At 34.4% G+C, this 21,482-nt stretch overlaps 1 protein-coding gene across 3 annotated transcripts; it reads left to right on the top strand.

Moving 5' to 3' along the window:
- Positions 1–331: 331 nt before the first annotated feature.
- LOC132729807 (uncharacterized) lies at positions 332–16,809 on the top strand. Of its 3 annotated transcripts, XR_009625673.1 has the most exons (7): positions 332–531; positions 1,858–1,906; positions 3,019–3,090; positions 5,405–5,523; positions 9,968–10,135; positions 12,694–15,378; positions 15,544–16,809. XR_009625673.1 is itself a non-coding variant. In XM_060715630.1 (6 exons), the coding sequence occupies exons 1-6, from the start codon at positions 430–432 to the stop codon at positions 12,973–12,975; spliced, it is 792 nt and encodes a 263-aa protein (XP_060571613.1). In that variant the 5' UTR covers positions 332–429; the 3' UTR covers positions 12,976–16,809. The 3 variants fall into 3 exon arrangements, 2 of the variants coding, with proteins under 2 accessions (XP_060571613.1, XP_060571614.1); XM_060715630.1 differs by having other exon boundaries at positions 12,694–16,809; XM_060715631.1 differs by lacking the exon at positions 332–531 and adding an exon at positions 598–675 and having other exon boundaries at positions 12,694–16,809.
- Positions 16,810–21,482: the final 4,673 nt, after the last annotated feature.

Here is a 21,482-nt window from a genome sequence, read left to right as displayed (position 1 = left end):
GTTGTGTGCCTAATAAGTAAATGACAGCCACGTTCGACAGTTTTCATCAAAGCACGAGAAACAGAACCACTGCGGAAGATGAATATCAGACGTTACTGTAGACTTCTACAAACAAAAGTTTTGTTTGCATTGTAGGCCTATATATATATATAAACGTTAATTAATCAAATGCCTTGAAATATTATTATTCGATCTATATAGCAAATATATTATATATAAAACTCTATGTATGGATGGCACTGTAGACACGTTTTTGGATAGGTGCATTCATAATTCATAGAGCGCCGACAATTAAATGTACATCTCACTATTTCGTCAGCAGATTAGAACTACACTTATGCATATTTAGTAGTGTGAAACCTGGCCATTCGCAATCGTTATATTTAATGATAATTCTTTCCTCGCATATATTATAATTTTACTGAAAACATGGGTAATTATTTTCAAAAGAAGGAAGAAGTTCAGGAATCTGATACTGTGCCGGCGAACTTAGTTTTAATAGGAGCAGTAATGTCTGGTAAACGAACACAGGTACGTGATGCATCTCAGATTTTCACTTACTGACTTAGGCAGGAAAAAAACTCAAGGACATTCTTTCATTTAGAAAAGTAAATGCAGATTCACTTTGAGATGATTTGCCAGTTCAACGAAATACATTATAAACAACATAATAATGTAATTTTATACACATATTCTATTATTAATGGCAGTTAGTATCGTATAGTTATGTCTTGTCTTCGTCCTCGAAATATTTCGAACGGTAGCAAGACACCTCACCCCCCAGACACTTCACCCCTCAAATTTTGAAGACACTTCACCCCTTAAGACACTTCACCCCCCAAAATCAGTAAGACACTTCACCCCTCATCCAATTTTTTTCTATAAAGTAAATAAGTCAAGTTGGTCAACAACAAAATGCTTATATATGTTTATTTTTTATTATTTTTAGTATTATTTGATTAAAAATTTTGCTTATTACCTTTATTTTTACTAAGTTTAAAGCAGATTTAGGTTAATTGGTTGTATTGCCAAATGATATATCAAAGCACTTTCATCCATTGAGTGTTTATTGCATGTCACCTTGATTAGTTGTTTTTCAACAGTTATCTCACAATTGATTAGATAATTGAATTAAAATGGTATAATTGTATGAAAATTAAATTTATTCTTAATAAATATTATAAATCAAATAAATAAATAAATTAAATGAATATTAATGAATATAAATGAATATGAATGAATGAATCGGTTGCTTTATAAAATATAGTAAATATAAATTATTTATCATCATTATCAGACACAATTATCCTGCATTTAATACAAAGATCATTCATAATGTCATTTATTAAACAAATAAATAGCACCAGTTATGTTAATTAAGCACAAGGTTAAAGCACAAACCATCACCAAATGAACATACGGTAACTCAATGTTTATTATATGGTAAGGATCAAACTGAAAACAAACTTAAGTACCAAAACTTCAAGAATTAAATCAACTCAAAATTTATTAGACAATGGGTTAAAACAATAAACATAATCACTATTGAATGTATTTAACATAATCTACATAAATAATTGTTAAACACAAAATAAAAAAAATGAGGGGTGAAGTGTCTCAATCAAATTTCTTAAAATGAGGGGTGAACTGTCTGAGGGGTGAAGTGTCTGCAAAAAAGGGACTAGGGTGAAGTGTCTGGGGGGTGAAATGTCTGTAAGCCTTTCGACCTATTTAAAAAAGTAAGGTTTGAGTATGGACGGTAAACAGATGTTTCCCACATCTGGTTACCTTATGTCCCATCCTATAATTTCTTAAAATAACTAATCTATGTAATCATTTGCTTTCAATTCATTTCAGGCATACTTGTTACAAGATGCAGTTAAAGACATGTGCCATTTAAAAGTTGGTAAATACACATTTATATCTTTCTGGGGTTTCCCCTTGTTATTTGTACGTTTATTCTGGGACAGAAGATCTTTCTGTCTCAGATTTATTTGTTATATTAAAAAAGTGCAAAACATCGTGTGCACACAAGATTATATCTGTCAGTTCATGTTTTCTTCTCTGTAAATATATATATCTGGGCAGACAGTTTTTATGCCAGAACGGCAGAAACTGTTAAAGTATTGTTCTAAAACTAATGAAATAGTTACTGAACATGTATAAGCCCCACTTGCAGACATAAATCTAAAATATTTACAAAACTATGCCCCTTTTATGACTAACAGAACTATGGAACAATTATTTCTATCTCCCAAAGGTTTTTTTCTTTACCGTTTAAAGCTACTAACCCACACATTTTAGTTTGGGCTTTTTGAAATATCATCAAAAGATAAAATTTCAACACAGGCTCATACATTTTATGATTTATATGGAACTAGATAATTAATACATGAATTTTATGACAAAAAAGATTTTAGTAAAGTATTTACAATAGTTATCCTGCTGTAATTATAAACCATTGCAACATTTTATTTTTTAAATATTGACTTCAGAAGAGTTATAAACACACCTGTTAACTGGTTGCAAATAAATCAGTTGATTGAAGGTAGAACAATTGTGTGCTTGTTAAGTTTTGTTTTCTGTAATTAATTGCTGCAAAATAGACTTTTTTTAAAGCATCACTTTTATAACAATTAATATGACTTTATGAGTGTAATTTTAGAAATAGATTTTACTCAGAAACTATATTGCCCACTATAGAGCTTTGATATTTAGCATAACTAAATCATGTTACTTTGGTCAAAAATGCCCTTGAAGTAAAATAGTTTGTTTAGACATTTTTAGGAAAATACATTAATTTTAAATCTTAGTGATTAATTGGATGACTTACAGCTTTGATATTTGACATGTAGAATTGCCTAGTGCCCCTCTAGTAAAGATGTATGAATTTATATCGGTCATGACCCTAGGGTAAAAAAAAAGATCCCACCTAAATGTGATCCCATTACCTACTACTTTGTTTCAGAATAATAACCTTTGTAATAACATTATAACTCTGTTGTTTTAACCTTTCAGGTGAACTTAAGATGAAAGAAGTAATGTCTAAGACAAGTATTGGTAAAGAGATAGAGAAACAAGTTACAGAGAGTATGTTTTCTTTCTTTTTTTTTTTCATTTTTAGCGCAACAGAGCATACAATACTGTCTCTATTTAACTCCCCCTGGGGCTTGCATTTTTAGCTCACCTGAGCTAGCTCAGGGTGAGCTTTTAGGATCGTTGAATGTTCGTCGTCTGTTATCCATCCACACTTGTTTGTTAACACTCTAGTGGTCATATTTTTGCCTCAATCATCATCAAACTTTGTCAGGATGCTTGTCTAGGTAATAGCTCGGATGAGGTTGAACATGGGTCATCTCGGATGAAAAACTAGGTCACAGGAGCTAAAAATAGAAAAATCTTGTTAACACTATAGTGGCTACTGTTTTGATCCAAATGTCCTGGAAATTGGTCTGAAAGTTTGTTTTGATGATTTCTAGGTCAAGTTGAATATGTGTCACCTGGGGTCAAAAACTTGGTCACACTGCTCAAATATGGATAATCCTTGTTAACACTCTAGTGCTCACATTTTTAGCTCGACTATTCAATAAGAATAAGTAGAGCTATTGCAGTCACCCGAGCGTCGGCGTCCGCGTCGGCGTCGGCGTAACCACTTATGTTAAAGTTTTTGTAATAGTTCAAATATTTTCAAAGTCCATTGACATATGGCTTTGAAACTTTGCACACTTGTTCACCATCATGACCACAACCTGTAGACAGGAGGAGGTAACTCTATCAAGCATTTTGACAGAATTATGCCCCTTTTTCGACTTAGAATTTACGTTAAAGTTTTTGTAATAGTTTAAATATTTTCAAAGTCCATTTACATATGGCTTTGAAACTTTGCACACTTGTTCACCATCATGGCCCCAACCTGTAGACAGGATGAGGTAACTCTATTAAGCATTTTGACAGAATTATGCCCCTTTTTCGACTTAGAATTTACGTTAAAGTTTTTGTAATAGTTCAAATATTTTCAAAGTCCATTTACATATGGCTTTGAAACTTTGCACACTTGTTCACCATCATGACCCCAACCTGTAGACAGGAGGAGGTAACTCTATCAAGCATTTTGACAGAATTATGCCCCTTTTTCGACTTAGAATTTACGTTAAAGTTTTTGTAATAGTTCAAATATTTTCAGAGTCCATTGACATATGGCTTTGAAACTTTGCACACTTGTTCACCATCATGACCCCAACCTGTAAACAGGAGGAGGTAACTGTATCAAGCATTTTTTTTACTATCAAGCACTAAGAATAGTCGAGCGTTGCTGTCCTACCGACAGCTCTTGTTGACTCACCTGTCATGAAACTTGGTCAGAATGCTTGTCTTGGTATTTTTCGGATGAGTAAGATGGGTCAGGTGAGCAATCTATGGCCATGATGGCCCTCTTGTTTTCAAGAAGGAGGGAGGGGGTGCTAATAAGAACTATAAAAATGTGCTTTAAAATATGCTTATCAAAGATGTAATTCAATTATAAAAATCATTATACATTATTATGATGTAATATATAAAACAGGATGATATTTGTTTTGATGATTTTACAACTTGAGTGTAATAAATTGTTCTTTTTAAATAAAAATATTTGGATTTTTTTATTGCTCTTTCATTATGGATTATTGAGGTTTTTTCCTACAAAATATGGTTTGGGCGTTAATTAGAGAAGGGGCGTTGATTGGAAACAGTACAGTAATTACAGTGCTCTTATGAGTTTTTGCAATTGATTGCTGCTGTCCATAATTTATTTGTCTACACAAAAGAAGTTTTTTTAACAAAACGTTCTTTATTACCAGAAGATTACAGTTCATTCCTTTAGTCAACCTGATATCATCATGTAAGACAGAGTTGTGGCCCTTTAAAGGGCGATTGAAGGAAAATTTGCCTTGTCTGGGCAAATGTACATGTAGATTTTTATGTTTGATTTGATTTTTAGAACCGAAATTTAACAGAACTTTTATCACTAAAAAATTCTGGTTAATATTTAAATCGGCTTGATATCATCATGCATGAAAGAGTTGTTGCCCGTAACAGGGTAAAAGAAGGCAAATTTGCCTTGTCTGCAACAAAATACATGTAGGTCTTTATGTTTGATTTGAATTTAGAAACATAACTTTACAGAACTGTAATCACAAATAAATTATGGTTAATATTTAAATGGGCCTGATACCATCATATATGAAAGAGTTGTGGCCCTTTACAGGGTTAAAGAAGGCTTATTTGCCTTGTCTGCATGATAGAAGCTACACTGCAGTCAAAAGATTTGGTGTGGATGTTTGTCATGACAAGAAGATAACATGGATGGATTTTGAGGTCGAGTTTAGAAATAATTTATTATGTTATATGACTGTTATTTCTTTTGTAGCGGGTGATGTTAGTGATGACCTTGTGCTGGGTCTTATAGAGAAAAAAATGAACTCATACGAATGCAGAGGTGGTTTTATAATGACAGATTTTCCTTTAAAAGTTTCATCAGCTGAAGGGGTAAGTTTGATGTTTTTGTTTTTAGCTTGACTATTTACAGAATAATTGAGCTAATGCAGTCACCCATTTGTCGGCGGCAGCGGCAGTGGCCCTGTGGTTAAGTTTTTGCGTGTAAGCATGTATCTCCATAACTACTGAAGGGAATAAATTGAAACTTCACACACTTGTTCTCTGTGATTATCTAACATGCTTGGCAGAAGTCCCATAACTCTGATTTGCTTTTTTATACGCCCGTTTGAAAAACGGGACGTATTATGGGAACACCCCTGGCGGGCAGGAGGGCGGGCGGCGTCCAATTTTGTCCGGAGCATATCTCCTACATGTATGGAGGGATTTTAATGAAACTTCATAGAAATGTTCACCACTATGAGGAGCAGTGTCGCGCACATGAACCAGGTCTCTAGGTCAAAGGTCAAGGTCACACTTAGAGCTCATTGAAAAATGCTTGTCCGGAGCAAAACTTCCACATGTATAGAGGGATTTCAATATTACTTGGCACAAATGTTCACCATTGTGAGGCTGAGTGTCGCACGCAAAATTCAGATCCCTGCGACCAAAGTCAAGGTTACACATAGAGGTCAAAGTTCAGATAAAAATTTGAAGATGTGTATAGGGACCATTTAGTCATCATTTATTGATGGATTGTAGCACAAATGGTAACTATCATGACTACAGGTGTGACACATTTAATTTAGGTTAATATTTGCAAGGTCAAGGTCACTGGAGATGATTAAATATCCAGATGTTGTCCGGAGCATATTTTCTACATGCATGGAGGAATTTTAATGTTACTTTATAGAATTGTTCACCACAATGAGACATAAGTGCCCTGCACATGAACCAAGTCTCTAGGTCAAAGGTGAAGGTCACAGTTAGAGCTCATAGAAAAACGCTTGTCTGGAGCAAAACTTCTACATGCATAGAGGGATTTCAATATAATTTGGCACAATGTTCATCATTGTGAGGCTGAGTGCCGTGCATAAAATTCAGGTCCCTGCGACCAAGGTCAAGGTCACACATCCTGTGCATATCTTCCCTACTGATTTGTTTTAAGGTTCATTTAACAACACAGTGCCAAGAATAAAAACTTGCTTGCTAGATAACACTTATCCATAATGCCCCCATCTCCATCTAAAGCTTTCGTAAACGGGCGTATTTTGTGACTATGGCACCCTTGTTTTGCATTATTATGCCCCTTTTTCGACTTAGAAATTCTTGGTTAAGTTTTTGCGTGTAAGCTGGTATCTCCATAACTACTGAAGGGAATGGATTGAAACTTCACACACTTGTTTTCTGTGATTTTATAACACGATTGGCACAAGTCCCATATCTCTGATTTGCTTTTTTGCATAATTATGCTCCTTTTTCGACTTAGAAATTCTTGGTTAAGTTTTTGCATGTAAGCTTGTATCTCCATAACTACTGAAGGGAATGGATTGAAACTTCACACACTTGTTTTCTGTGATTATCTTACATGATTGGCACAAGTCTCATAACTCTTGATTTGTTTATGCCCCTTTTTTCGGCTTAGAAATTCTTGGTAAAGGTTTTGCTAGTAAGCTGGTATCTCCATAACTACTGAAGGGTTTGTGCCTTTTTTGGACAATTTTATGCATTCATAATAATAGAGCAGTGATTTACTCGATAAAACATCTTAATAACAACTAAACAAGCCTTTGTACCTTTTCGGACAATTTTATGGATTCATATAGGTAAGCCTTATTATACTAAATGAAACACCCTTGTGACAACTTTTTCAAATAGTTGAGCGTTACTGTCCTCCGACAGTTCTTGTTATAACCCCACCTTATACAATTTGGAGGTGATGGGGGGGATATAAATGTATTAATCACTTTGTCCCACATAGTCCTGAATGTTAGTTTTTAAATACTTACATGTACATCATCCAGGATCCTAGTTACCTATCAGGGTACTGGGGCTAGTACCCTCAAATTGTGGAATTTCACATTGTTTTCAATGTTTTGGCGAAAAAGTGGAAATGTGTCTGTTGACAAAAATGCTTACATGTGTAATGTTAAAAAATGATTTGGTTAGGAACTTAAGGGTCTTCTGCTTAAGGTAGGTAAAATTTACAAAAAGAAAAAAAAAAGATTTTCTTTTTTTAATAAATGCAGAAAAATATATTTTAATTGGACAGGGGAATGGAGCCAAATTAGGCCCCAAAAATTGTCATCAGTATTAAATTGTTATGGGTTTGCCTTCTTGGCTAAATCAGGAGAGTATTGATAAGACTGCCAAAATATGATAAAAAAAATTGTGTAGAAATCAGAAGAAGAAGAAAATGACATAAAACAATAATTATTGTTATGTGACTATTACACACTTATTTGGGGTAGGAGGTCTGTCTGAGTGGTACATGTAAATGTGGTGTTCTTGTAAACTAAAGATTGCTGATTGTGTGGGTCAAACCCTGCCAGGGGTAAGCTGTCCTTTACTTGATCTAAGAATCTTTACACTCAATGCTTATCACTGGTTGGTCCCAGAAACAAGATACAGTGTGCTTATAAGCTTATAGTTTAAAACTAAAATTAATTATATGCTTGAAAGATTTAAAACAGGATATAAGAACAATCTGTGACACAAATTAAACAGGAAGTATTTAACAGCTGTGTGTTTTACCATAAAAATAAACAAGACTCAACTGTTTTTTAGCTCACCTGTCACAAAGTGACAGGGTGAGCTTTTGTGATCGCTTTTCGTCCGGCGTCCGTCCGTCCGTCCGTCGTCCGTCCGTCGTCCGTCCGTAAACTTTTGCTTTAAATGACATCTCCTCATAAACCACTGAGCCAATTTCATCCAAACTTCACAGGAATGTTCCTTTGGTGGTCACCTTTAAAAATTGTTCAAAGAATTTAATTCCATGCAGAACTCTGGTTGCCATGGCAACCGAAAGAAAAATCTTTAAATATCTTCTTTTAAACAACCCTAGGAGCTAGAGCTTAGATATTTGGCATGAAACATCTTCTAATGAGTGTCTACCAAGTTTGTTCAAATAAAAGCCCTGGGGTCAAAATTGGCCCCGCCCCGGGGGGTCATTGATTTTCCCTATATGCATATAGTAAAAACTTAAAAAATCTTCTTTTAAAGAACTGTAAGAGCTAGAGCTAAGATATTTGGCATAGAACATCTTCTAGTGAGTGTCTACCAAGTTTGTTCAAATAAAAGCCCTGGGGTCAAAATTGGCCCCGCCCCGGGGGGGTCATTGATTTTCCCTATATGCATATAGTAAACACTTAAAAAATCTTCTTTTAAAGAACTGTAAGAGCTAGAGCTTAGATTTTTGGCATGAAACATCTTCTAGTGAATGTCTACCAAGTTTGTTCAAATAAAAGCCCTGTGGTCAAAATTGGCCCCGCCCCAGGGGGTCATTGATTTTCCCTATATGCATAAAGTAAAAACTTAAAAAATCTTCTTTTAAAGAACCCAAAGAGCTAGAGCTTAGATATTTGGCATGAAACATCTTCTAGTGAATGTCTACCAAGTTTGTTCAAATAAAAGCCCTGGGGTCAAAATTGGCCCCGCCCTGGGGGGTAATTGATTTTCCCTATATGCATATAGTAAAAACTTAAAAAATCTTCTTTTAAAGAACCGTAAGAGCTAGAGCTTAGATATTTGGCATAAAACATCTTCTAGTGAGTGTCTACCAAATTTGTTCAAATAAAAGCCCAGGGGTCAAAATTGGCCCGCCCCGGGGGGGTCATTGATTTATCCTTTATGCATATAGTAAAAACTTAAAAAATCTTCTTTTAAAGAACTGTAAGAGCTAGAGCTTAGATATTTGGCATGAAACATCTTCTAGTGAAATTCTACCAAGTTTGTTCAAATAAAAGCCCTGGGGTCCAAATTGGCCCCGCCCCGGGGGGTCATTGATTTTCCTTATATGCATATAGTAAAAACTTATAAAATCTTCTTTTAAAGAACCCAAAGAGCTAGAGCTAAGATATTTAGCATGAGACATGTTCTAATGGGTGTCTACCAAGTATGTTCAAATAAATGCCCTGGGGTCAAAACTGGCCCCGCCCCGGGGGTCATTGATTTTCCTTATATACATAGCAAAAACTTAAAAATCTTCTTTGAAAAAACCCAAATAACTAGAGTTTAGATATTAAGCATGAAACATCTTTAAGTAAATATCTACAAAGTTTGTTCAAATAAAAGCCCAGGGGTCAAAACTGGCCCTGCCCGAGGGGTGTCATTGTTTTTAACTATATGTGTATAGTAAAAACTTAAAAAATCTTCTTTTAAAAAACCCAATGAGCTAGAACTTAGATGTTTTGCATGAAACATCTTCTTATGGGTGTCTACCAAGTCTGTTCAAATAAACAAATAAAAGCCCTTGGGTAAAAATTGGGCCGGGGGGGGGGGGGCTATATACAGGTGAGCGACCTCAGGGCCATCATGGCCCTCTTGTTCTTTATTTCAGTTAGACCAGCTGCTAGAAAAAAATAAGCAAAAGTTACATAAAGTGATTAATTTGAAGGTCAACTTTTACTCTCTTCTTGCACGACTGGATGGATGTCTCGATCACCCAGCTAGTGGAAGACGATATCATTTAGACTTTTTACCACCTAACAAAACCAACAAAGATAATGTAAGTGAAGCTCTGCTATAAATCTGGTATCTGACCTTGATGGTGTTAAGCAAATACTGTATGTGTGAGAATGATTCAGTAGGATTTTTTTTGCCTCATTACAAAATGATCCCTATGTACTACACAACCCTTATTCTAGAAAAATTAATTGGCCAAGTGAGTTTAGATTATTTTTTTAGTCCTTTACAAAAGTTAGCAACAGATGTAACTATAGATAGGCTGTCTGATAATCTATTTGTCTATGTGTAAGTCTGAATTACAGTCAACCCGGCCCCAAGTTTACCCGGCCTCAAAATTGGTCAATCCGGCCCCAAAATTGGTCAATCCAGCCTCACATTATTTCTATTTGGTCAATCCGGCCCCAAAATTGGTCAATCCTGCCCAACATTATTTCTATTTGGTCAGTGCGGCCCCTAAATTGGTTAATCTGGCCCCAAAATCGTTCAATTCGGCCCCAAAATTAGTTAATATGGCCCTAAAATTGATTTTCAGAGAATATTTTATAAAATTGAATTATTATGTTTTAGATGATATTTTGCTTCTTTCCTTTTCTCTTTTGTCTATAAATGATAAATTTATTACACACATTTAAAATAAAGGATTTTCAAAATATATATCAGCGATTTTTTCCCTTAAATTGTAAATGGGTCCAGTACTGTGACAATTGTGGGGGAAAAAAATCCAAATTGTGAATTTTTTTCTTAAAAATGAAAATTCATATAAATCTACACAGAATTGTCTGAATGACCTTTTTCAGATGTTTTCCAAAGAATTTACCACTCTTAGATTGATACACTATAACCGGATGTTTACCTTGTATTTATATCTGATTTGTTTGCAATGTTCAACTTGATCAGAATATGTTCTAAAAATTTGACCAGTTCCCTGAAAAATGCCTTTCATTACTTGGTAACTGTACGACTGCAAGACAAATCTAATTTCATTCAGCTTTGAAAAAGTCATTGTCCACATAGTTTAAATTATCAAAAATACTGCTGCAAAATTCCCTTTAATTCGGGTTTTATCTAATTGAAAGACCCTGCTTAAACATATATTTTTGCCGTTTCGGACATTTACTCGATTAAACTGTAATAAAAAAAAATCTGCAAATCAAATTGGAAGCAATTGAACTTTCGGTTTGAATATCGGCATTAAGATGACTTTTTAATTTATACAACACATCAATGCAAAGACAAATTATGATTTTAATCACTTATATCAGGAAAAAGACGAAATTGTAAGTTAAATTTATGTAGATTGTGAATTTTGGCAGAATTGTGAACTGGTTCGTCGGACCCATTCTGAAAATTGTGAAAGACCGTTCATGATTGTGAATGGGTCCGTTATTCGGTACCACTTATATAAGGGAAAAAATCGCTGTTATAATATACATCTTGACTTACTGAAGATTATGAACCATATCATAAAATTATCAAAACATCAATAGGCTTTAAATTTGTCTGTAAATATAATTGCACCAATTAAGGCTTTATAACATAACAGTGATAATGAATGATTATATAAACATCAATAAATAATTTAATTATGTGTGAACATATGCATTTATTCAAACAAACAGTTAAGAGCAATCAATTAAGAAAGAAATATTAATTGTGAAAAAAAACCTTTAACTTTGTTGTCTGATCAGTATTTCATGTCTTTTTTTTTATGTAAATTTGATAATATATTTTCCTAAACATATAAAAATGCTTTATCTATGTGTTTGCTTTTTTCACATGTACTGCTTCAAAGAGTTGTCTGAAACAGTCAGCCCTTCTGAATACTGTGTCTACTGGTATAGACCCGTAATCGGGAGAAGGGAGAAACATTTTAATATTATTAATATAGCTCTACTTTTTCACTTTTTCTTATTATCTTTTTTTCTATTCAGGAAATAATGTGAATAATTATCAAGATAAAAAGCACAAGAGAATGTCTTTAAAGATTTGTTTTTACATAATTCATCACCTTTACTTTAAACAAGTTGTTAATAAACAATAAAAATCTGGAAACAAAGTGATCCCTCAGAAGCATTAATCACAACAAAATTACAAGAGAACTGCAGACTCGGTTTGATTGAGTCTGTACATGACAGATAATGTAAAGTGCAACATCCCTCCTAATAAAGCACATTAGTTAACTAGTTTTAATAACAACGGCTAATGTGCTTCTAGATATAATGAATCTTGCAATAATAATTATTCACATTATTTCTTGAGTAGAAAACGTTCATGAATAAAAAGTAGTGCCAAATAACTTATAATAAAAATTGGGCCGGGTTGACCAGAAGTCAGATTGACTTGGGGCCAGATTGACTAATTTAGGGCCAGATTGACTTGAGTCCGAGTTGACTGCACTGACTGTTCCATTCATTGTGGTCTCCACTTGCATAAATTCTACTAAATTAGCGAATATAAATTGGTGATTATTCTTCTAGTTTTGCAGGGCTTAAATAGAAAGTATCGTTAAATGTCTCTGTGGAGTGTTTATGATATACAAGAGAATAGATTTTATCAATGTACATACAAGTAATTTATGTTTTATTTATTTTCTATTAGGTAACTGGGGAAAAACTTCTCCCGTGTTTAGCTGACACAGAAGGGGAGTTACGAATCCGTAATGGTGTTTATTTTGAACAGACGAAACCAGTTCTGGAGTACTATAGTGCACAAGGGAAAGTAAATTCAATCAATGGTGACAAAAAAATAGGTGAAGTTCATCAAGCAATCTTGTCTAGCATAGTACGTTATAAAACTAACAAAACTGCCAAAGAATTCTTGGATACATTGGAAATATTGGCGAAAGATGTTCGTGAAAAGCAAAACACAGAAAAGCAATAACTAAACTATTATAGTATTTAGGGGTTTTTTTTTGAAGTCGTTCTTTCATCTAAGTATCTTATTCACAAATGATCAAGTACATATATTTATTGTACATGAAACAGGTAAAATGTAAAAATTTTAATCGGAATTCACGGAAATATTTTATTTTCAAAGAAGAACAAACCCATTTTAAAAGTATTATTTTATTTTCATGTAACAGTCTATTGATACTTTATTCTGAGGATCATAATTGAAAATCGCTTTCCAAGACCCATAAATCTAGCAAGAATTCCCAAGCTCCTTCTGTGGAAAAAATTTTGATACATCATATTAACCGGCTAAATTAACAGGCTGTTTTGTGACTTGATGAAATGATTTTAAAGCCTTGTTGTATGAAGAGCAACCCAAAGTCTTATCTGACGACAGTAAACTGCACTTATAACATTATTACTTACCGCTTATAACGATGCTGTTGCCGAGGTCACGTTTTCAAATTGATTGCCTCTGGAAAAAAACTATATCCAGATATAACTATGTTAAGGTAGTCTTACTGAAATGCTTTCCCGCCAAAAACAAATTCTAACATCAGCCAATATCCTAGAAAATCGATTATTTTTTTTACGTTATTTTTTAAAAAATTTAGGCATTAGATTATTTACAATCACTCATACTTTATCGCTATATACTAAATTCCGGCTATAAACATTGTAAGTTATTGAATACCTAAGATTGTGAGGAAAAAAAAACATTCTAGAAATAAACAATTTATTTTGATATTGGCTGATGTTAGAAAGTTTTTGACGGGAAAGCATTTCAGTAAGAACCGTTATAAGCGGAGGTTATTATCTCTTTAATCATACGATAATTTCTGCTATGGTATTTTTGTTGTAGCTAATGCAATGTCTTACATACTTATAGTGCAGTTTAAGTTAAAGAACATTCATATCGAAAACAAATCTTTTATTCAGCAAATGTTAAGATAGGCTATTTTATATCATTTTAAACCTTTTTAGTTGTCAGATGAAATAACTGTTGTAATCAACGGGTAAATTACATTCGTCCTAATCATATTTCTGTATTTCACACTAAATGTAGTGCTTAAGTTGCATGTGTAAACAATTCATCAACACAAGTATTGTGTTTAAACACTTATCCCCGTAGGTTATCTATTATTAGATCTGTCGAAGCAAAAATGGCACATAGCTTCATGTGCACGTGTACTTTATGTGTCAACTTTAATAACTGTTCATACGCCTCTAACAATGTGTCTTGCAATTTGCTAAACGCAAACTAATTCCTTAGAGTGTTGGTTAGATTTTTCTACATGTAAACAATGGTATGTGCTATTTATGATAAATTGTTTCACTCACTGTATTATGTGTAAAAGTTTCTCATTCAATGGGAATATAATAACTTTACACAACCTCTAGAGCTATACAACCTGTCACAATAGTATATTCAGTGTATTCCTTGCATGATAAAGTAATATCATTTATTCTTTAAGTATAGATCTGTATACAACTAATTAAATCATGTTAAAAATTGTATTACTTTATATATGTATGATTAAACTATAAACATGTATCTTATTTTTGACAAACAGGGACTCCAATGAATTTTTTTCTTTTACATAATTATGATAATAGTTCGGACTAGAAATAATTTTTTCCTAGATTTTTATACCATTTCATGTATCTGTCTCTATCTATATAACTTGTGTGAACATTTTCCAATCATTTGCTGACACCTTTTTTTCTAGAAAAATTTTTTTTTATTGTGTAAGATGATTTAAAAATGAAAGAAGTTAAACTCTTGTAATTCATATCAGGCTAAAAATCACACTAAATTTGATTCTCAATTTAATACAGAGAATATTTCTTTATTGTCAGTTTTTTTCATATTTTTCTCTTTAAAGTGTCCCAGTTGATCTATCATGTCATGTATACATGTATATGCTAAATGTAACTTGTTTTATTTGACAATATTTGTATTAATTAAAACTCCAGAATTTTCATTGAAATTGGCAGGAATCTTAGGGCATGTTGCTTTAAAATGGGTCAATGACTGTAAAAGGTGCATGTCTCCAATCAGAGCAATATACCATGTTAAGTTAATATAAATTTTTGTGGGAAATGGGGGAACAAATTAAGATAAACTGCTGATTTTAGTGAATACCCTTTGTTTATGATGCTGCTTTTAGATATTTTAGATGCCATTATTCATTTGAATACCGGTTTGATTTGATTTTTTTATCATCATTAAAGACATTTTTAAACTTAACTTGTTTTAGCTATGTAGAGCTGGTAAGGATCTGTCAGTTGTCTTTTACCCACAGTTCAGGTCAAAAGGTCAGCTCTTTCACTAAGTGCCACCTGATAACCAAGTGCCACCTGATCACATTGGGTTGTTAACACTCAAAAGGTCACAACTTTAACCAAGTGCTACCTGATTGCATTGGATTGTTAACACTACAGAGGTCACAACTTTAACCAAGTGGCACCTGTTCACATTGGGTCGTTAACATTCGAAATGTCATAACTTTAACCAAGTGTCACCTGATGACCTTGGTTTGTTAACACTCAAAAGGCCACTTCCTCAGATTGGGTTGTTAACACTCAAAAGATCACAACTTTACCCTAGTGGCACTTGATCAGATTGGGTTGTTAACACTCAAAAGATCACTTAAAAGATGCTTAATTGAGCTAAGATGAATACTGGCAATTATATATTGATATCTTCCTCCAGGTGAGCGAAGAAAAAATGGACCATCATGGCATTCTTGTTTTTGTGTGTATTGGAGGTCAAGTAATGCCATGGCCATGACAATTTTTTTGTGTAATTTGTATACATATACAGAATTATGTTAATCATTTATGTTGTGTATGCTATGCTTAAAACTATATATATATTATTGTCAAACTTGTACTAAGAACCTCATATAAAAAACCTGCCACTAGGCTAGCCTGTTTTGTTCTCAATAGAGCAGTTATAGATTTATAGTGTCCCAAAGTAAAGCTAGTTTACACAGTTCTTTTTTCCCTCATCATAAGCCTGTAATATTACATGGGACGTTATCTAGTTATTGCAAATAAAACGCACATATGCACATGATTATATGCAGGAACTTACAGACACTAAAAGTATTTTATATTATATAATGTTTCAACTCAACACAGTAAGTTTAGGATTAGATCACATATTTGTAGAGGCTGAGAACAATAATGGCCATCACATGGTTTTTGCTTCATATGCCCAGTATAAAATAAATGTTCATATGCAAAGCAAATAAAACATACCTATCAACTGACTGTGGCATCCAGGACAAATGATCTATTACAAGTTTTTATTGATGATAGTTTATGGATCAAATATATTAAGGTCATTGAAATGTTTTGTAAATAATTTTTCAACATTAATGTACAAATTTTATGTTATTGTGGCGTGTCCCATCTTTGTGATGCAGTGCTTAGAAGTGCTATTGAGATTAATTAAGCAGATGAGCCCTTAATGTAAAATGGTGTCTACAATTAATTAAGTCATAAGTGTCTGAACCAAATAAGATGGAATTCCTGTTATATAAAATCATGTTTTTGTACAGTGTCCTATTCGGGCCAGTTAAAACGTCGCCTTTTGAAATGCAAGATTTTGGCTAAATCTTTTCATTTAAAATTTTTAAAAAGGAAAAATGTAGCTTTAGTCAAAGGCTTTCATTTCAACTGTCAATATTTAAACTAACCCACACAGGACTCTTTAAGATTTGTTGTGTTCTCTGTGTTTTTGTGTTAATTATTTATGTTGCAATAGACACAATAATGAATTGCATGAGTAAAATAAAACCGTTTGACATATGAATTGTTTTTCTTTCTTTAATATGTGTGTGTAGTAAAAGGAAGCACACCAAGGTTGAAAATTTAGGCATTTTTGGTATAAATATTATTATCCTTATTATAATTATATATTGTTTTGGCGTTGTCCATCCGTCTGTCTGTCCATCAGTCCGTTCGAATTTCGTTTCCGGACTAGTTCTCTGCAACTACTGGCTGGAATTCAACGAAACTTTATGGGAATCATCAATATCAAGAGGAGATGCGCATATCGTCAGCTTGTTCCAGTCAGACCCTTTAACTCAGAGTTATGGCCCTTGATTAGTTATGCAGTATGCATATAGAGTAAAAATCGTTTCCGCCCTACGTCTCTGCTTCTACTGGCTGGAACTCAACAAAACTTTATGGGAATCTTTAATACCAAGAGGAGATGAGCATATCCTCAGCTTGTCCGGTCCGACACTTTAACTCGCAGAGTTAAGGCCCTTTATTAGTTATGCAGTACGCATATAGAGTAAAAATTCTGCGCTACTTCTCTGCAACTACTGGCTGGAATTCAACAAAACTTTATGGGAACCTTCAATATCAAAGGAGATGCGCATATCGTCGCCTTGTTTCGGTCAGACACTTAACCTCAGAGTTATGGCCCTTGATTAGTTATGCAGTATGCATATAGAGCAAAAATCATTTTCGCGTTACTTCTCTGCAACAACTGGCTGGAATTCAACAAAACTTTATGGGAACCTTCAATATTAAGAGGAGATGAGCATATCATGACCTTGTTTGGGTCAGACACTTTAACTCAGAGTTATGGCTCTTGACTAGTTATGCAGTATGCATATAGAGCAAAAATCATTTCCGCGCTACTTCTCTGCAACTACTGGCTGGAATTCAACAAAACTTTATGGGAACCTTCAATACCAAGTGAAGATGCGCATATCATTGCCTTGTTTGGGTCAGACATTTTAACTCAGAGTTATGGCCCTTGATAAGTTATGCAGTATACAACCGGAGCAATAATTGTTTCCGTGCTACTTCTCTGTAACTACTGGCTGGAATTCAAAGAAACTTTATGGGATACGAGGAGATGTGCATATAGTCGCCTCGTTACGGTCAGACACTATAACTCAGATTTATGGCCCTTGATTAGTTATGCAGTATGCATACATCTCATTGGCATTTCCAGATATTACGATTTAAAACAGAGTTATGGCTCTGTTATTGTCCTGAATATTTATCAAGTTCAAAGAATATTATGCCATGATAAATATATAAATAAAGCCTTATGTCTTCAGTTGTTGTGTTAGTAATAACCAGTACTCGGCGGGGGATATAAATTCAACAAATTTGTTTATTTCATTTTTGGTATATTATATATTATTATATCCCTGAAAGGAGACACTCGTCGGTCAGGGATCCGTTGCATTTTCCTTATCTGGAGCATAAGTTGAGGACTAATGGTCTGAATTCAATACAACTTCATATAATGATCAATTACAGAGTTATTGCCCTTTGTTACCTTTTTCCTTGTCCGAAGCATAACTTGAAAACTACTGGTTAGAATTCAAAACAACTCCATACAATGGTCTGTCAAGCACAATAAGAGGAAAAGCAGTGCACAAGAACCATAATCCATGTAAAATAATTATAGAGTTATTGCCCTTTGTTACTTTTCCGTTGCATTTTCCTTGTCAGGAGCATAACATGAAAACCACTAGGTGGAATTCAATAAAACTTCATGCAATGGCCAAGCACATTGAGAGAAGAGCAGTGCACCATAACTACATCTTTACATATCACAGAGTTATTGTCCTTCATTACTTTTTCTTGTCCAGTGCAAAAAAACAACAACAAAAACTAATGGTTGGATTTACAATGTTCAAGCATAATAAGAGGAAGTGCAGTGCACAAGAACCATAACTCTATCCAGAGTAATTATAGAGTGATTGCCCTTTGTTACTTTTCCTTGTCGCAGAGTATAACATGAAATCTACTGGTTGGAATTCAATACAAGTTCGTACAATGGTCATGTCTATTGAGAGAAAGCACAGTAAACAGGAACCATAACTCTTTCTTGACTAATTTTAAAGTTTTGCCCTTTGTTACTTTTATTGTCCAGTGCATTAACTTGAAAATTAAAGGTTGGAATTCAATGAAACTTCATACAATGGTCAAGCGTAGTTAAATGAAGTGCTGTGCTCAAGAACCATAACTCTATTTGGACTAATTACATAGTTAATGCCCTTTGTTACTTTTTCTTGTCCAGTGCATAACTTGAAAACTAGTAGTTGGAATTCAATTCAAGTTCATAAAATGGCTAAGCACAATGAGAGGAAGTGCAGTGTAAAATAATCTTTACTCCATCTTCAGTATTTGCAGAGTTATTGCCCTTTGTTCCTTTACCTTGTCTGATGCATAATAACTTAAAAACTAATGTTTGGAATTCAATGCAACTTCATACAATGGTCAAGCGCAATGAGAGGAAGTGCAGTGCTCAAGAACCGTAACTCTATCTGGACTTATTACAGAGTCATTCAATAAAACTTTATCAATGGTCAACCACAGTGAAAGGAAATGCAACGTTCAAGAACCACAACTATCTTTAATTGCCAACAACCATAACTCTATTAAAATTCTTTTACAAGATATTCTTTACTAGTAACTTCCTCATTTCCGAAGCAGTCTTGCAAGGGTAATAAGCACAATTAGTGATGGTTCTAGTTTATTTGAGCTCCACTTTGAAGCGAGTGTGAAAAGAAATGTCTACTTATTTGAACCACTTTGAATCTATTTTGTTGAACATGGCCGTGACTCGAAGCCCCAATCACTTTAACCACTAGGCTACCCCCAACAAACTGGTATAACAGAATGTTAGAATATTCAGAAAATGATAACTTCTTACGACTGAGTTTTAACAAGCATACTTATTGAAAATCTCGAGTTTTCAAGTTTTTTGCTTTATAATTCAAGGGCCATAACCCCTGAACAATAGCTGGTTTATCGCACTTTGCCAAGGTTTTGCGCAAATGAATTGTTAACAATCCTGTTGATGTAAATTTTTCATTAAGCCATAAATCATGTCTTGTGGTCATAATTGAGGGTCACTGTCTGTGGATTTATATTAGGTTATTCCGTCTATCCAGGCTATAGCTTATGTTAAGTCGTAACAGCCCTATCCCTTGGTGGTTAAAATTCTGTCATGAAAATCAACGTCGTATGTCTTCAGGACGCTTTCAAAGACCCTTAATTAAATCTAAGACTAGCTAATTTACACAAGTTTAAACAAAATCTTGTGCCAGTTATATTTCAACAACCTCATGAAACTTCAAAATACTGTATGTCTAATGGTATATAATTGTTATTTTCCGCAGTTGTTCGCTCAATTTTAAAACACTGGTATTATACGAGGGGCATTTATAAAGTATTAATCAGTGTGGATTTTTACCATTAATTTGAGCGTAATTGGTACATATTATACATGTATGGAAAGGTAAGACTGTCCTCTACAATTATATGCACGAGAAAACCGTGAAATACCTACGCAGCGAGCGAAATGTTCACTTGAATCGACCACGGTCAGGTACACGGCAGAAAAACAATTTTCAAGACGAGCAAAGAGTGTATTGTAAAATTCGCGCATGGCTTGGTGTTGCTGCACCTGATATTAAATCAGACTTAGACAAGGTTTATGGGGGTAGTGCTCTATCGTATTCCACAGTTAGAAGATGGGTCTGACTTTTAACCTCCGGAAGAGAGACTACAAAAGATGAGGCCCGTCCTGGTCGTCCAGTCACAACAATGACTGACGAAAATATTGCTGCTGTTAAAAAAGTTGTTGAAGATGATGCCCGCTGTACAGTGGAGGAGATAGGTGTTTTATGTGGCATTAATTCGTCATCGGTTTTCCAAATATTGACTCGCGTGTTAAAGTTACGCAAGGTTTGCGCCCGGTGGATACCCCACCATCTCACTGAGGACCAAAAATGGGAGCGCGTGCGAATTGCGTCACAGCTGCTCGATAGGTACAAAAATGCTGACCAAAACCGTATGTATAAAATTTTGACTGGTGATGAAACATGTATTTTTATGAGCCTGATGGTAAAGAAAAAAATAAGGTGTGGGTCGGTGAAAATGACGAACGGCGCCAAAATGCCCGTAGAGCTCGCACCTCAAAACGCATTATGTATGCATTATTTTTTGATTGCCATGGAATGGTGGCTCGAATTCCTATACCATAAGACAGTAGTGTTACCGGAATCTTTTATCGAGATTCAGTTCTTCTGCTGTTGTTAGTCACTATACTACAGCCCGTCCCCGTACCGGCGTACGCGGAATCAAACTCCTGCATGACAACGCACCTGCCCACAAGTCAGTGGTGGTAAAGTCATATCATAGCGACAATAGCATTGAGACTTTACCACACCCTGCATACAGCCCAGATCTTGCTCCATGCGATTTTTGGTTGAATCCTTACATCAAGAACTACATAAGAGGTCGTCGTTTTAAATCTCGGCACGCCGTCGGCAGCGCGCTTTTCCAGTGTCTAAACACTATACCCAAAGAGGCCTACCGAAAAGTATTTTCCGATTGGATTTGGCACTTGGAAAAGTGCATCCATGTCGAAGGGGAATACTTTGAAGGGTTGGTCGAACAATTTTCGTAGAAATATTACGTCTACGACTAAAGCGCCACACTGATAAA

Source organism: Ruditapes philippinarum, unplaced genomic scaffold, assembly GCF_026571515.1.
Source record: "Ruditapes philippinarum isolate M1 unplaced genomic scaffold, ASM2657151v2 ctg26_1_1_1_1, whole genome shotgun sequence".
Lineage (NCBI taxonomy): Eukaryota > Metazoa > Mollusca > Bivalvia > Venerida > Veneridae > Ruditapes > Ruditapes philippinarum.
The sequence above is the reverse complement of the archived record's forward strand: the minus strand, read 5'-3'. Positions and strand labels throughout refer to the sequence as shown.